The sequence below is a fragment of the Colletotrichum acutatum genome (genome assembly GCF_030867785.1).
Source record: "Colletotrichum acutatum strain CBS 112980 chromosome Unknown BDZ83scaffold_80, whole genome shotgun sequence".
Taxonomy (NCBI): Eukaryota; Fungi; Ascomycota; class Sordariomycetes; order Glomerellales; family Glomerellaceae; genus Colletotrichum; species Colletotrichum acutatum.
The window spans coordinates 74,686-89,612 of NW_026849074.1; the positions used below are offsets into that span (position 1 = coordinate 74,686).

Genomic DNA, 14,927 nt, shown 5'->3' on the forward strand with positions numbered 1-14,927 from the left:
ACAAGCTTTGAACGAGCGGTAATAGCATGCAGTTACACATGTTCAGTCACAACATTCTCTGCTAGGAATCCGAAAGACAATGATCTGTAGTGAATCCATAGAATTGTGAGTCGAGATTGTTTCAAGATGATGAATGATCATGAATATTGTGGTGTATTGTGTGTCTGCCGAAGAGGATAGTTGGTCAGAGTTGGCAGGGGAAGAGAAAGCATGGAGGTTGGAAGGTGAGGTACGTAGCCAGAACTAAGGTGGGGGGTATGTGCTCCAAATGCACCGTCCACCAGGTTCGCCCGATATAGTTTCTGGCGTTTTGGGGCGCGGACATGGCTCAGCATTTGGTCATTCTTAACTGAACGTCTGGCGTATATCGCTCATTCAAGTTTCTTTCGCCCAGGACAGAATCTCTAAGAATTTCGTCGGTAAGCCCTGTGCATCGGACAGAAACCTAACCATAGTGGCGGAAGCCATTCAATTCTTTCCGTCGACCGGACTGAGCTGACCAAAGATCCAATTTGCAATCCAGACGTCTCCCCATATTTTCCAGTCGCCTCATGAAGTCGTGTCGGTAGAGGCCAATGTAGGCTTCTTCTTGACAATATTTCCTGCCTCGCCCGTCGTATCTAGCTCAAAGCTCTGCGCAATATCCGTTCCTATAATCACGCCATTGGCATGGCCCGTTCCGTCAAAGATCTCATCCATCTCCTCTAGAGTTCTGCCTTTTGTGTCAACGAATAACCAAATCGCAGTAGCCAAGATTGCGAGGTTCCATCCGCCGTTAATGGCAAAGTAGCGCCAGCCAATCTTTTCCATAGCTATCGGCGCCGTGTAGAGATTGAGGAAGCTGAAAGCATAGCCAATGGCCTGAGAAATCGCCACTCCTTTAGACCGCTGTGAGTATTTCAAGATCTCAGGTGGATATGTATAGGCAAGGAGCATCCTCCGACCGTGTTAGTTTGATTTGCATCGTCTTCGAGGCTACAACGGGGCTTACCAGCTGCAAGACACGGCCAAAAGGAATAAGCCCACAACAGCGATGGCACCAATGGCATATCCGTGGTTGTTGGGATATTGGCCTGCAAGGTACGAAAGGCTGGAAAGAATAGCAAAGAGGACGACAGTGGCAGCTGTGCCAAAGACTAGATATGTACTGTGAATCTTATGCGTCACACGAATCAAAGTAGCAAAACTTACTAAGAGCCTTACGAGTGCCGATCTTGTCGATGACGAAGACGCCGGCGAGGCTGCAAAAGGCGTTCCATAACAGTAGGCCCATATTCACCTGGATGATAGTACCGCGGTTTTCGATTCCTAGTCCGGCAATTAGGAAGGATGAGAAGTACCTGGGTATACATAAGTCGGTGGCAGCTCGCGCATCATTGAAAGGATGTATGGACTTACAGGATGACGTTTGCTCCTATGATTTGGTAGCAAATGTTGATCAGCACGGCGATGATGAATCTTTTCAGATTCGAAGCTGTTGTTTGGTGTTAGACGTCTGAGACCTGGATGAAAGAACAGGTACGCGCCTTACCAGGCGAGATGAGTTCTCTCCAGCCGCCGTTGTGTTGCTCTTCATGTTTCAAAGTTCCCATGATCTCCTGAGTCTCTGCGATCACCAAGGGATGTTGGCGATCTCCGTTGGCATGCAGACGAGCGAGAATTTCGATGGCCTAAACAGCTTTAGACACTAGCGGTCAGCGTATATCAGATGCAGCTACCTACTTCTTCAGTACGGCCCTTGTGGAAGAGCCATCGTGGGCTCTCGTCAACGAATGGTAGGAGGCATAAAGCAAGGACAGATGGCACTGCTTCTCCCTTTATATAACAAGTCAGCTACGGTCTGAGTCGTCATCAAGAGTCACTCACAAGCATGATTCCACGCCATGCCCAGTTCGACTGGTTATCCCATATCCCTAAAAAGATGCATGTCGTGAAAAAGGCAGTAAATGGCGCGGAGACTAGCACGGCGTTGGCCAGCATTGATTTATATCTGGGCGTTCCCAGCTCCATGATCCACATGGGAGGCACAGAACCGTTGATCAACGTAGCAAAGCCGATGAGAAAGCGACCGCAGACGAGTTGTGCAACTGAGCAACATGTGTGTAAGCGAAGGTTCTGGCGAGAGAGAAGCCGACATGGCGCACTCACCTTTGGTTGCGGATGCTTCTAATATGACGCCTATGATGATGCTCATAGCGCCTAGCCCGAGACCAGCCTTGCGTCCCCAGCGATCAACAAGGTGGCCAACAACAGGAGCGCCGATGATGCATCCCGCGCTGATGATGGCAGCATTGAGACCGTCCATATCACTATTGAGCTTAAAATCTGTTTCAGCTTGTCAACTAGGGTCGCTCATTATATACTAGACATGATGCTATTCAACCCACGTTGTCGGTACGGCACGACGGCGTTCAGGTTGTTGACCATAGCGGCATCGTAGGAGATGATGCAAATGCTGAAAATTGCCTCGCAAAAGATCAGCGCATGCGAAAGAGTACTGCCCAGCTTCAGCGAAGCCATGATCGCGCAATATCTTGCAAATGACCGTGTCTCATCGATTTCGATTTGGATACAAATTTCGATGAAACGCTGTCATCGCTTGGGTCTCCAAAGATGTGGCAGGTGTAGATAGCCTCAACTAATGTGGCGTAGAAGCGAACCCCAACAATATGGGCTCATCTTATAGTCATAGCTTCGACAGCTTGGGAGTAGAGCACAACTTGCCTCGTTACAACTCCCTCTCCATTCAGCTAGATCAGCATAGCGTACGGAAGAGCCTGTCATTAATGTCCAGGATCAGGGGAGAAAAGGCCATAGCCAGTCCCAAGTTATCGCAACTCTATGAGTGGCTTATGCGCAGAAGACAAGTAAATCCAAGCAAACACCCGGCGGCTTATCAGCAAGAGAAATGCCTACGGCTCAGCTTGAGCCAATCAGGGAACCATGGTTGACGTTAACCGTGGTTGACGTTTATCAATTCTATCGGTGTATTTTCCCCGGATTTCCCGAACTTTCCCAGGCGCTGAAATCGGCCGAGTACTGCCAATTATCTGCGAGTTTCGCTTTATACCGGGCTTTGCTATCATACTCATCTTCGTCAGACTGTCCCCGATTGCTCGGATTGAGTGGTGATGACCTATGATAGGACGACCATTGAGTGCACCAGTTCCGAATACCTGGTGAGAAAGCAGCATTGGGGTTGTTTGACATCGAATTCCTGATGGCAGAAAACTGGATTTCTATGAAAGAAGCATGAGGTCGGTCTGTAACACTTTGACCGATGAGTATTCTACCCAGATCATTGCAAATCCGAAATGGCAATTGGCAACAGACAGCAGGCACCCTCAAAAATGAGGGAGATGGTTTCTGTTCTTCTCAGGACGTCACATATACTATTCTAGCCCAACGTATCTCGGATTCTAATGACTGGCTGTAGTCAGCAGAGATAATGACAATATCGACGCCAATATGGTACATCAATAATCACAGGAACTGCGTGAAGACAGCTTGATTAATCTAACGACGAGCGCCAGGCGCACCTGGCCATAAAGTGGTGTGGCCGATTCTTTACAGGATTCGGGCGGGCATTCGGGCGTGTGGCACGGGGCCGAGTTCCGTCTCGCAGTAGGTCTGGAAAGATCCAGTGGGCAAGTGGTCGACAACTAATCTCAATCAACCGTGGCATAACAGTGTCGTAATTCAATTCAATCTGGTCCTCATGGTCGATTGAGTTGCCTGCGAAGAACGCTGTAAGAACGCTGTAAGAACGCTGTTTATTGCCAAGAAACAACAATCCTCCCCCCCCCTCCCCCGGTTTCTGTACTGAGAAGTTCGCCCGGAAACACTGGTCGAATATTTACTGGAAGTTTTCTATCGCTACGTTACTATTGACTTCATACTTGCGCAGCTCGTCTTCGGCTTTCAAAGCTGCAGCCTGAATGATGCCCTTGGTAGTACTCGTCCGGGGCTTGAACTCCACCGTGAATGGCAACGGCCTTGGGGCTGGGCTATCATTAAATGCAAAGATATCCAGCTCCTTCGAATTTCCCTAGATTGAGTCAAATCATCAGCAACTGATTAATTGGCGTGTTGCGGCGAATCTAAAGTTGACTCACATGTTCATCGGTAGATCGCATTCTAAATGACCAAAGTAATCCCACAATGGTGAACCAGATACCTTGTTCAGCAAGGGGTTGCCCACTACAAAGGCGTCGGCCCCAACCAAACGTGAAGATGCCTCTTTTGCTAGGATTTGGCTGTCGCTCATCCAAGAACCTCTCGGGTCGTACCTCATCGGGGGAAGGGTAGTCTCGTGGATTGCGATGAATGGCCCAAAGGTTTCCAATGATCGAAGTACCTCTGGGAATAAACATGCCCTTGTAGGTATCGTCCTGGACAGGTGAATGAGGGGGACCTCCAAGTGCAATCGCAGCTCGCCAGCGAAATATTTCCGTAAGAAGCGCCTTACAGTATGGAAGAGAGTCCTCATCTGCCCAAGTAGGAGGTTCGCCTGCTAGGACACGATCAATCTCCTCCTGCGCCTTCTGTTGAACACGCGGGAAAGCACACATAGCAAAGATGAAGACAATGATAGAGGTAGTCGTCGTATCTACGCCGCCTCCGATCAAATTACCTGTCAGACTGGCGATTTCTTTGGGAGATAAGTTGTTCTTGTCCTGGTCCTGCATGAGACGCTTGGAGAAGCTATCCTGTTCCAGTTGAGCCCCTTCGACGGTGAGGGCATAGAAGTATTTTAGCAATCTTTGCCCTTCTTCCCATATCATGGAAGGAAATGGGTAGATCCGTTTAGGAAGCTTGCTGATCCATGGATAGGCTTCAACTAAATACTGAGCCGGTGTAGAAAAGCCAGCTCCTGTCTGCACAAAAGATAACGCAAGGTTGGCGAGATCGTCATCCATTGATCGAACTCGCCGGCCCCATCCGATGATGGCGGCAACTGAGCATGCGTATCGCTCAATAGCCGAGACGAACTGTTGGGTCTCCATGATATCACGAACCAATATCTTGGACTCGTTGGCTTGGAATGTTTGGTATCCTCGAACGGCTTGGCTGCCAACCATGGTATGCTTTACGTCGTCAATAAAAGACTCCGCAGGTAGCAACAAGATCGCATTAGGCAACTGACCGTGATACGTCGATGTAAACGCCATTTATCTCCGTATACGAGGCTGGTCTGATTGTTTTCGGTTTCGTCAAATGCATCGGCCAGGTAGGAATGTGGACGCGACGAATAAATTTGGGCTCGTTTGTCCATCAAATCCGACGCTGCCCAACAATCGTTTACAACGACCGTTGGACGATTTCCCGTCCAAATGGTGATCAGAGGGCTATCGTATTCCTTTGACCATTTTTCAAAGATGAGATAGGGCTTCGCTGCGGGCACACGGCCGATGTTTCCAACAATGGGATATGGGAACGGGCCGGGTGGCATGCGAGACCTCAAGTACAACACATGGGCATAAGAAACAAGAACCCACCACAGGAAAACAATGATGAGTACTGATAGTGAAGCGGCCGCCAGGCGCAAAGGGCTGTCCCAGTGTGCTGGGAGATAGATCAGGAGGGACATTGTTTTGAAGTAGGTATTGGCATAAGTCGAAAATAGCCTTTTGCCGCTCGCCTTGATCATTCTCGAATCCAAGAACGCATTTCAGGTGAGCCTCGCTGTCTTATCTCTGCACTTTGCTTTCTCTTGATGAGATACAGATAATTCAAGATCTCCATGACAGACGAACGTCAACCTCTGGGTCGGCCGAGGATTCCGCTGTCCCGGGGTGGCTTCTTATCTGGCTCGGCCGAGACTCCCGTTGCAGTTTGATAGCTGTCAGTTTGAGGTCTCTGACTGGAGGCACACGGTTCCATCTTGATCCAAGTGATATCTGCTACGTGCCCGCCACACCTGTTTTACTGCCACCAAGCCCCCAACAAGATCCTCTCGTAAGGTACCTGAAGTGAACGGACCGGGAAGAACTTCCTACCGCTTTAGGCCCGGGAAAGCTAGTACTTGTGGAGTTGCAGAGTAGGGCAGGTGGTACCTGCTGGGAAAGTGCCGGGAGGGGCGATGGAGAAGGAGGAGTTCCCACTGCTGCCCTGCCTACTTTACCTATGCTACCATGTAGTGTACGTAGATCCTACCCCGCTCCCCACTGTCGTCCAACTGGTCTTTGTGCCTGCCTACGGATACATACTTGCCCATCAGACTCCAGTTCTTCCCTCTCTTTATCGTATGTTGCAGGAGAAAATTTGAATATGCCTTTTTTTGCAATGCACATGGCTGGTAGACAGCGTGACTACTTGCCTGCTCACTCTTGAGTCGAGCTGCACGTCGTGCGGCTGCAGGCAATGCCGAGAGTCCAGACGATACGCTGCGCTCCCGCCTTACAGCGTTCGTTGTCATTAGGTTTTGGGGGCCAGAACTGTAAATTGGATCCATCTGCTGTCGCAAAGTGGGAACGATGTGGGGAGATCCAAGTCCTCTGCATGGGACGTTTACATACACTAGTAGGAGGGAGGAGAGCAGCAGCCATCATCTGAACCCATACTTCTCTCGTCTCTTCTTCTTTCCGCTTCATCCAATGCGCTTTCCCTACAACCTCATCGATGTCGATGGCTCATTCCAACTTGCCTGTTCATCACTTCTCATCTCTTCGTACCGCCCCTTGGCTCCAATATTTCCCTCTTCCTCTCCTCCACACAACCCTCTCGCCGATGCCCACGCCAATGTGCATCATGCATTGGATTTGAACGCCTCACTCAACCCACTCTTTTCTCGCGCTCTACCCCTGTACCCGGCCCGGCGTCTTCTTGTGCATGGCGACTGGGAGTCAGTTTCTGGCCCTTGCTTTGGTCGAGGTCTGGGCAACTGTGCCGCTCCCGAGGCGTCCATCATCATCACGCCAGCCATCTTTCACAACCATCGCAGGGCTCCTACCGACAGCTGTGCCGCTCTGTTGCCAGGGAAATCCTTTGCCCGGAGACCTTGCCCTACTACGTAGAGAAGGATGGGCACCCATGGCATCAGGTTGCCAACTGGCTTACTTTCCAGAAGGTCTGACGCACCTGACCATTGGGAATTCCCTCAATACCAAAGTTCCCCAGACTCAATTGCCTACCTCTATTCCCTGTTCTGCACGTTGTTGGCTGTCGTTCGGCAACGGCGGGGCAGTGCGGGGAGCTGGGAAAAGAAATATCGATTGCGCAAGTGCCCGCAGAAGAGCAACGACACAGACGAAGCCATTGACCCCGCGTCCTCGACTCCTCGTCAACCGTCAACACAAAAATCGCGGGGCATGCGACAACAATGCGAAGTTGCCTACCAACTTCCTGCTGACCGTCAGCTCTCACCCATGTTCCGTGGCGCCACCCCGACGCGACTTATTCGCACAGCGTCCAAGAGGCTGGAGGCTTTGCCGCATGCACAGTCTGATCCGTTTGTCATAGCTTCGATTCTCGATTCTCGATGCTCAATGCTCTTGAGCCGCTCCTTGTCAGTCACTTCAGCCGACACGCGACTAACATACCCGAGCCATTATGGCGTGCTTTACTTATCAGATAGTTTCTCCATCCGCTCTAGAGTCGCCGGCCATCTCGCACCAGCAAATGTCTGCCCTTCCGGGGCCATGTTCCGGGGCTATCAGGATTAGCTGTTACTATTCCTGATAGAAACCAACACATCAGACTTCAGTCTAGGGCGGCTGGTCCTAGCTGGGGCGAGTCGGGGGTATCCCGCGGGAAACAATGGGCCACCTGGACGATCGCTGGGTCATACTATGGCAATGGCGGCACTTGGGGAACTTGTGCCGAGCTTCAGTTGTCAACCCACGAACACGCCGGCCATACGGGCAACAAGCGGCTTCACGTCTTGGCTGCCAACTGGGCACAGTCGGGCAATGGCTCAGCCTGTTCTACCCAATTTCGCGATGGTTTTTGGAGTATTCCAAAAAAAAAAAAAAAACATGCATCTTCCAAGCAAGTCTAGTAAACGGATGACCGAGGTCTAGTTTGTCAACACTGTTTTTCTTGGATTTGCCCGGCGCTGGCTTGGTTACCGCAGTCCCGGCTCTTTTCCAGGATTTTGGCGGCCACACCAAAACAAGTTTTGTGCTCATTCGGAGCCGGCCCCTGGATCTGGTTGGACGCGTTCCTGTACACCAACGACTTGGACTGCAGCACTGGTGCGTCTGCTTATTGGATGTTTCCCACGAGCTGCACGTCTTGAGCTTGGTGCCACGACATGGACACGAGCCCCCCTCGAGGACACAACAAGCATCGCGCTACGTTTGTCCGACATTGGGAAACTTATGCACCGGTCGAGTCCGCCTCATATCCAGCTTCTAACGGCGGAAATTTAATCAAAAGTAGACGCGGCTAGAAAAGAACTGACAGCGCAAGGCCCAACATTTATCAGCGATACGAAGACGCCGCGCCTCGCTGGCGCTCAACTTTGTTGATACTCGGGTATACTTGATCGGTCAAGACTCAAGACGGAACGCGGTTGTGTGAAGCAACTAAGGCACAGATGGACCAATGTGAGGGGTTTTCTTGGATCGCCAGCGAACATTTTTGTTACTTCGCGGCCTGCAGTGCTGCCTTGCCCGCCTTCTCGAGCATCTAGTCAGACAGGATTGACGGAAAGCCCTAAAATTGTTGGCTTCATGCCTTGCTCACAGCCAGTGTCGTGTCAATACGGCTATCATTGGGCCAAGGGATCCCCAAAGCTCACCACATAAGACACCTGGATTATATTAAATGCCCCTCCTTCTGCCGTCATCGTCAGTCGGCCACTGCCGACACCGGCCGGCTAGAAAATCAAAGCCTGAGCTGACATCCTTTACAACGGCATCATGAATGGGGCAACATGGCTAGCCGGGGGATGGCGGTCTGCCTAGTCTTTCTGCAAGCTGCAATGCCATCGGACCTAGTCAACACTCGCACTCTCATTCGTTCAAGCCATCACATAAGCTACCTGTCTGATGGCCAAAAGTGACATGGGTGTCGCTGAACCTTGTCGAGCCTCGCCGTCCTCGTCTGTCGTCGTCGTCCAACCTCGTCTCTTGGCTGCAGTTGCACTACGCACACTGGGTGGCGTATGCCTCATCTTCCGATTTCGAGTCAACATTGCGCCTTTGGCTGCCGTGTCGCCATTCGGCCGAGACTTAATCATTCATCTACACACACCACAGGACTCGTCCTACATCAGCGTCCTCACCTATCCCATCGAGCTCTCCTCCAGCCACTCAATGAGCTCCAGGTTCTTCCCAACTGCTAGGCTGCATCTCCAAGATCGCCTTTCCTCGTATCACACACTTGGCGTACTCATCCTCTACACCCTACTCAAGATCCTCCTCATGGATCAGGCCGCGGCCGGTCTGCTGTCCACATGGCCCAAGACTACTGCAAGCCGCAGTGGAGATCGCCAACCTCTGTTGGTCGACGAGCAGAGATGTCATCTCATCCTTCGCCCTCTGCTTCCTCTTCTCCTCACCTGTCCGCCTGCAGGCAGACCGGGTATGCCGGCCACCTGTTCATGGCCTCAAGATATAAGCTTACCCAGCCATCTCTTCTTTGCCTGAACCTTTTCTCCTTGTTTCTCTATCCTCTTGCAGCCCTCACCAGTCTCTTTCCATCTCCCAGCCAACCACTTATTCGTGGTCTTGAGCTATCAAGTAACTCGTTCGTTAAGGTTACTTAAGAGACTCTCGCTCAAGTCAAAGCTCTCTCTTCCTCCGCCTATCGTTTCAAGAGTATCTCTCGTTTCTCGTTTGATTGCTCTCAATCTTGCCTCTTCCCGCAGCCATGAAGTTCACCACTGCTCTGCTGGCTCTGCCCGCCACTGCCCTTGCAACTGAGGACCACGACTGGGGTAAGGATAAGACCAAGACTATTGTCACCGAAGTCCTGACCACGTACACGACCGTGTGCCCTGTTGTGAGTAGACCTAGAGCCCTTTTCACGATGCGGCGTAGCTGACGTCGCTTGTTAGACAATCACCAAGCCTGGCGAACACACCACTCAGTATGAGACCATCACGACCACGTCCACCGTTGTGGAGAAGCACCCCACGACGATCTATGAGACCCTTCCAGGCGCCACGGAAGTCGTGACGGAGATCGATACCGACTACACCACCTACACCACCTACTGCCCGATTGTAAGTAGTCCCTCCAAGCAAAGCTTTCGAGCAAAGGGCATCCTGACTAACACTCCCTACAGACGGAGACGATCGTTGGAGAAGGCACCACCAAGACCGTGGTCTACACCACACTCAGCACCGTCGTCGAAAAGAAGCCGACCAAGATCATCGAGACCGTTCCCGGCCCGACGGCAGTAGTCACGGCCACGGATGTCCAGCTCACCACCCTCACCAGCCTCTGCCCGGTCACGGAGACCTACACCGAGGGCGGCAAGACCTGGACCAAGACGTACACCACCACGTCCACCATTGTGACTCACGTTCCTACCAAGGTCTGGCAGACTGAGAAGCTCCCTGACGTCACAAAGACGGAGAAGGACGTCGAGTACACCACCATCACTTCTCTTTGCCCTGTGGTGAGTCTTGAGAATTCTTCCATCAGCCAAGCCTTCCCGAGCCTCCCGAGCTAACAAAGTGGCCAGACCGAGACCAAGACTATTGGCGGAGAGACGGTAGTCGTCACTTATACATCTACCTCAACCATCGTCACGGAAGTTCCCACCAAAGTGGACGTCTGGACGACTGTAAAGACCACTCAACATCTTTCTACGGAAGTCTATGAGACCATTACAAAGCCCGTCACGACATATCAGACCATCGAGCACGGAGAGACGGTTTGGGTCACCGCCACAGGCACCAAGACCATTACCGTCGAAAAGGTCCACACCCTCACGGAAGTCATTGTCGAGACCAAGACGGCACACGTCGAGGTCACCCAGGCCGTGACTGTGGGAGGCGAGAGCGTCGTGACGCAAAAGTCATGGGTCTACGTCACCGTGTCGGGAACTGTGTACGCTACGCAGACCCGGCCCGCCAGCACCCTCGTCGTCCCTACAACCAGCGCCGTGACTCTTCCCCCGGTCACGGTGTCGAGCCAGGCTCCGGTGGTTGTGCCTACTGCTGCCGCTGACGCCCGCAGAGCGCCGGGGGCTGCCTTGCTGGCTGGTCTCGTTGGTGCCGTTGCGCTCCTCTAGACACTTGGTCCTGGAAGATGGATCATCTGTTTCTGGACCTGTCTTTCTTTCATTTTACTTATCTGAGGGCAATGAAGACCTCATTTCTACACTAACGCCCGGGTGACTAAGCAGTCATTTGTCTCTTGGGATGAATGGGCCTTTAATGAATGGATCACTTCCATACGATTTTGATGACAAGCTCAATGCTACGACGGCACGGTTATACAGATATACCCCTTACACTCACTGATGATAAACCAGAAAAAGGGAGGACTGGAATGATGGGAAGAAACACATGACATTCAGATCTGGAATGATGATATTCCAGGTGAATGGATATGAAGGGAATTCTCTTTCAGAGCAATGGGTCATGCAAAATTCTCTCAGAAAAGGGGTATTTTGAGCAGCTTTGGTTGTGGCAGACCTAAGGTTCATTTCATGTACATAGACGTTTTAATTTACAGAGGAGGCCTTGATGATGCAGAGAGGGATATATGAGCCTTACTGATATAATATAGTACGTTGCATTTTCACAAGCACAGAAAATATGGTCAATCGCTGGTGAGAATGACTGGATGGTGACGATTTGCAAGCTTCCTACCCAACCCCCAGACCTCGTTGCGTTGCTCGCATTGTTGTGTGCTGGCTGTCGATCGGAGCGATGTCACTTCGTGTTGGGATGCTCAATGTGACCCTTTGGCATTTGGCCGGCGCAGAGCGGTGTGGTGCGGTGTATAGTCACATAGTGTGGTTGTCAATTGCGGGAGGGGCTGGTGGTGTGGTGTAGTTGGATTGGACGTCATCCTCTGGCTTGGAAATGGTAGCAGGGAAGGGTGAAAGTCTGGGGAAATGGGTTCCCCGGTTTTTCGTCTGCTAGGTAGAATTTACGGGGCTGTCCCCGCATCTCCGTTCAGTGCCCGGAGAAGCGGGGTCGTTTCTCGGGAGTTCGGTACCGGGGTAACCCGGATGTATGGGTCCGACTCCGGTAACGCAGTCATCACGGGAACGTACCTAGGCAAGTATCTAGCAGCGTTAGGATTCGGCGTTAACAAGCCACGATGTCACTACTTTTCCCCTTTTTCTCTTGGCTACTAGCCGCCAGAGACTCGAAAGGGACACCGTTTCTCAGAGGAGACTAATTTACCCGCGGTTGGGATCCGTTTCGCCTACCACTTCGCACGGTGACAGCATGCAACTAGACATCGTTCATCTCGGGACAAAAAAACACCACCGTAAATTCAAATCGCGCAACAAAAACTCTCAGACGTTGACTTTCCCTACATCGGCTTCCAACTGTAGCAGAACGCCGTTGTCGAGATATGCAAATCATCGGGAAGATCGTCGCCGCGGGCTCCACAGCTTGTCTTACTCCCCACTGCCCTGGAGTCGGAGGGACTCTGCCAAGCGGCTCTTGGAATGCCCCTAACTGCCCGGCACGTCTCCAGCCCGAGATCTAAAATCTCGTGCGGAGAAGGCCGTTTAGCCTGAAGCGGTACATCGGTGCCAAGATAGCATACGTCCGTTCTGGTAGGTATTCCGTAGAGAGGGGATGTGGTTTAGGGACTCCGAGACCCGGCGGGTCAGGTCAGGAACGGGGGGGATGCAAAGGAACAGTCCGGCAAGTACCGGCTTGAAGTCCGGTCAAGCATCGAATAGATGAAACTATTCGCGGAATCCCCACCGCTCTGTCTCCCTGTCTGATAACTTTTGGTTGCCTTTCAGGTGTGCTCAATATTGGCGACCCCAGTTCACGATGGAGCCTAGGGAGTTTGACGCAGAAAAGACTTTAGACAGATGCCGGCCGGTCCCGTCCTCTAATCCAGTTTGCCCTCGGGACCTAATCAAGCTTCCGCCCTGGCCCGCCCCTATGTCGATTGCCAAAGGAGGAAGCACAATAACAGTTCGGGAATGCTTATGTTTACATCTAGCAAAGTTTCGCAGTCGCCGAAAGTGGGTTGGCTCCGGCTCTTAGAGGTAGAGCTCTACTACCAAGATGCCACTTACGTCGTAATGTTGTCTCTGACACAGGCGTTTAGCCGCACTGCCTACACGCCAATCTAGACCGCACTGGGGTCCATCTGGTGAGACGTTCCCCGAAGCGGCTTCTCGGTGGTCTTTGGCGGGACTAGGTGGAAAGGTTAGTCGAAATCTTTAAGTGAAACCGTTGCAGATCTTGGTACCAGGAGATTGAATACCCGAGCTGCTTGCTCCACTGCGGCGCCAGCTTTGATTTGGGTTACTGTAAGATACCCACTTTGAAGAATCCGGAAGGGAGGCTTTGAGATGTTGCCTCTTTAGGAGACAAGTTTCTCGGGCTAAAGAAGTAAGAACAGTTGCTGTCTCAGATCTTGAATGTCTCTGATTACACACATACTAGGTTTCTTGGCAACAATTGATGATGTCTCGTCATTGAAGCTCTCTCACCCAAGCCCGTGATTCTTGACTTTTACTTGCTAGGATTGCTCTGAATTATTAGCCTGGAACCAAAACATTTCTAGCAATACGGAGAGTTCTGCGGAGTTGCTGATCGTTCCTGATGGAGGAGCTTGGCAAATATCGTACCCAAATTTGCTGGCACGAAAACGGCAGTGTAAGTGACAAGCCATGAGCGCGTCAAGATCTCAGCCGGCAAGAGAAGCACGCAAAGTCTGAAGTCATCGAAAGTTAAGTTGAAGGTGCATCCGAAGCATCGAGTTATTGCCCAGGACTGAGTATAAGAAGCTACGCATCTCCCGGCAATATCGCCATTCTCATCACACCTCTCATCACCATCTCATCCTCTCAACATAGCCCAGACCATCTTCTTCCAAGCTGACCACCCAGATTTGCAGCCTTCTTCTCCCTCAATTTTAATCAGAAAATATGCAGTTCTCCATCCTCAAGCTCGCCGTCGCCGCCCTGGCAATTTGCAGCGACTCCGTCCTCGGCCAAACGACCCCGGCCCAAGTCGTACAAAACATCAACATGGTCACCAAAAAGTCCAACGATCTCATCGCCCCCGCGCAGAAGATCAACGTCATCAGCGGTCCACTGCTTATCGTCGGCCTGGGACCTTTCCCGGTAAGTCGAGCCTCATCTTTTGCCGGACATAGACTTTGGTCCAAGTATTGGAGCTGACACGATCTTCCCCGCCAAAGCAAATCATCACCGGCTTCGTAGACATTGTCGGCACCGTCACCACGGCCCTCGCTCAGATGAAGGGAATGCCTCCCGTTCCGGCCGGCGCCCAGTCCGACGCCATCTTCGAGGCGTTCCGCGAGTTCGTGCGCATCCATCAGATGCTTCTCAACGTCCTCATCGGCAAGGCCGGTCTCTTTTCGACTGTTCCGTTCATCGGTGCGCCAATTGCTGCCGTCCTCAGACAGGTCGAAGATGTCGTCGACGTGAGCCTCACCCTCCCGACCTCTCAAGGAGTATCCGATGTTACAAAGATGTGGAAAAGTCTGGCTGACCCTTCTAAATTCCAAGTCTGTCGCCTTTGCCCTCATTGATGCCGTGCAGAGCAGAGCCACCGATCTCCAAGCACAGGCCAACATGCTCACCGCAACCATCACGACCACGATGGACCGCTACCAGGGCCTTACACTCAACTAAATAATTCGCTGGTTCATCTTTGAACGACTAAGAGAATGGTCTGTTTGGAAATATCGGGGCAAGCCCACTTCACTTCTTGATGCTGTCATAATGGAACGGAGCTTCTGGGTTGTGCTCAGCCGCGGGAGCTTGCTTTCAACGCTACGGCAGTCTTGTTTTTCTCA

The 14,927-nt window shown here is 51.7% G+C and overlaps 6 protein-coding genes across 6 annotated transcripts; 4 read left to right on the forward strand and 2 right to left on the reverse strand.

Moving 5' to 3' along the window:
* Positions 1 to 549: 549 nt before the first annotated feature.
* BDZ83DRAFT_583184 (general substrate transporter) lies at positions 550 to 2,520 on the reverse strand (the record flags this gene model as incomplete). Its single annotated transcript, XM_060505626.1, has 9 exons — positions 550 to 937; positions 992 to 1,136; positions 1,192 to 1,340; positions 1,399 to 1,474; positions 1,532 to 1,670; positions 1,723 to 1,811; positions 1,863 to 2,087; positions 2,149 to 2,325; positions 2,388 to 2,520. 9 exons carry the CDS (start codon positions 2,518 to 2,520, stop codon positions 550 to 552), a joined length of 1,521 nt encoding a protein of 506 aa, XP_060362436.1.
* A 1,297-nt stretch (positions 2,521 to 3,817) lies between these two features.
* BDZ83DRAFT_676089 (cytochrome P450) lies at positions 3,818 to 5,527 on the reverse strand. Its single transcript, XM_060511157.1, has 3 exons — positions 5,147 to 5,527; positions 4,116 to 5,087; positions 3,818 to 4,048 (listed from the first exon to the last, which is right to left on the reverse strand). Exons 1-3 carry the CDS (start codon positions 5,450 to 5,452, stop codon positions 3,857 to 3,859), a joined length of 1,470 nt encoding a protein of 489 aa, XP_060362437.1. The 5' UTR covers positions 5,453 to 5,527; the 3' UTR covers positions 3,818 to 3,856.
* Positions 5,528 to 6,593: 1,066 nt separating this feature from the next.
* Positions 6,594 to 8,060, forward strand: BDZ83DRAFT_629171 (uncharacterized protein). The gene has a single exon (XM_060508752.1). It carries the CDS (start codon positions 7,023 to 7,025, stop codon positions 7,662 to 7,664), a length of 642 nt encoding a protein of 213 aa, XP_060362438.1. The 5' UTR covers positions 6,594 to 7,022; the 3' UTR covers positions 7,665 to 8,060.
* Positions 8,061 to 8,561: 501 nt separating this feature from the next.
* BDZ83DRAFT_428142 (uncharacterized protein) lies at positions 8,562 to 9,705 on the forward strand. Its single transcript, XM_060503027.1, has one exon. The coding sequence runs from the start codon at positions 8,994 to 8,996 to the stop codon at positions 9,591 to 9,593; it is 600 nt and encodes a 199-aa protein (XP_060362439.1). The 5' UTR covers positions 8,562 to 8,993; the 3' UTR covers positions 9,594 to 9,705.
* A 111-nt stretch (positions 9,706 to 9,816) lies between these two features.
* Positions 9,817 to 11,187, forward strand: BDZ83DRAFT_721432 (uncharacterized protein; the record flags this gene model as incomplete). Its single annotated transcript, XM_060512384.1, has 4 exons — positions 9,817 to 9,948; positions 10,004 to 10,171; positions 10,234 to 10,569; positions 10,636 to 11,187. The coding sequence occupies 4 exons, from the start codon at positions 9,817 to 9,819 to the stop codon at positions 11,185 to 11,187; spliced, it is 1,188 nt and encodes a 395-aa protein (XP_060362440.1).
* Positions 11,188 to 14,031: 2,844 nt separating this feature from the next.
* Positions 14,032 to 14,763, forward strand: BDZ83DRAFT_583175 (UVI-1h; the record flags this gene model as incomplete). The annotated part of the gene is made up of 3 exons (XM_060505624.1): positions 14,032 to 14,229; positions 14,307 to 14,552; positions 14,638 to 14,763. 3 exons carry the CDS (start codon positions 14,032 to 14,034, stop codon positions 14,761 to 14,763), a joined length of 570 nt encoding a protein of 189 aa, XP_060362441.1.
* Between the last annotated feature and the right edge of the window lie 164 nt (positions 14,764 to 14,927).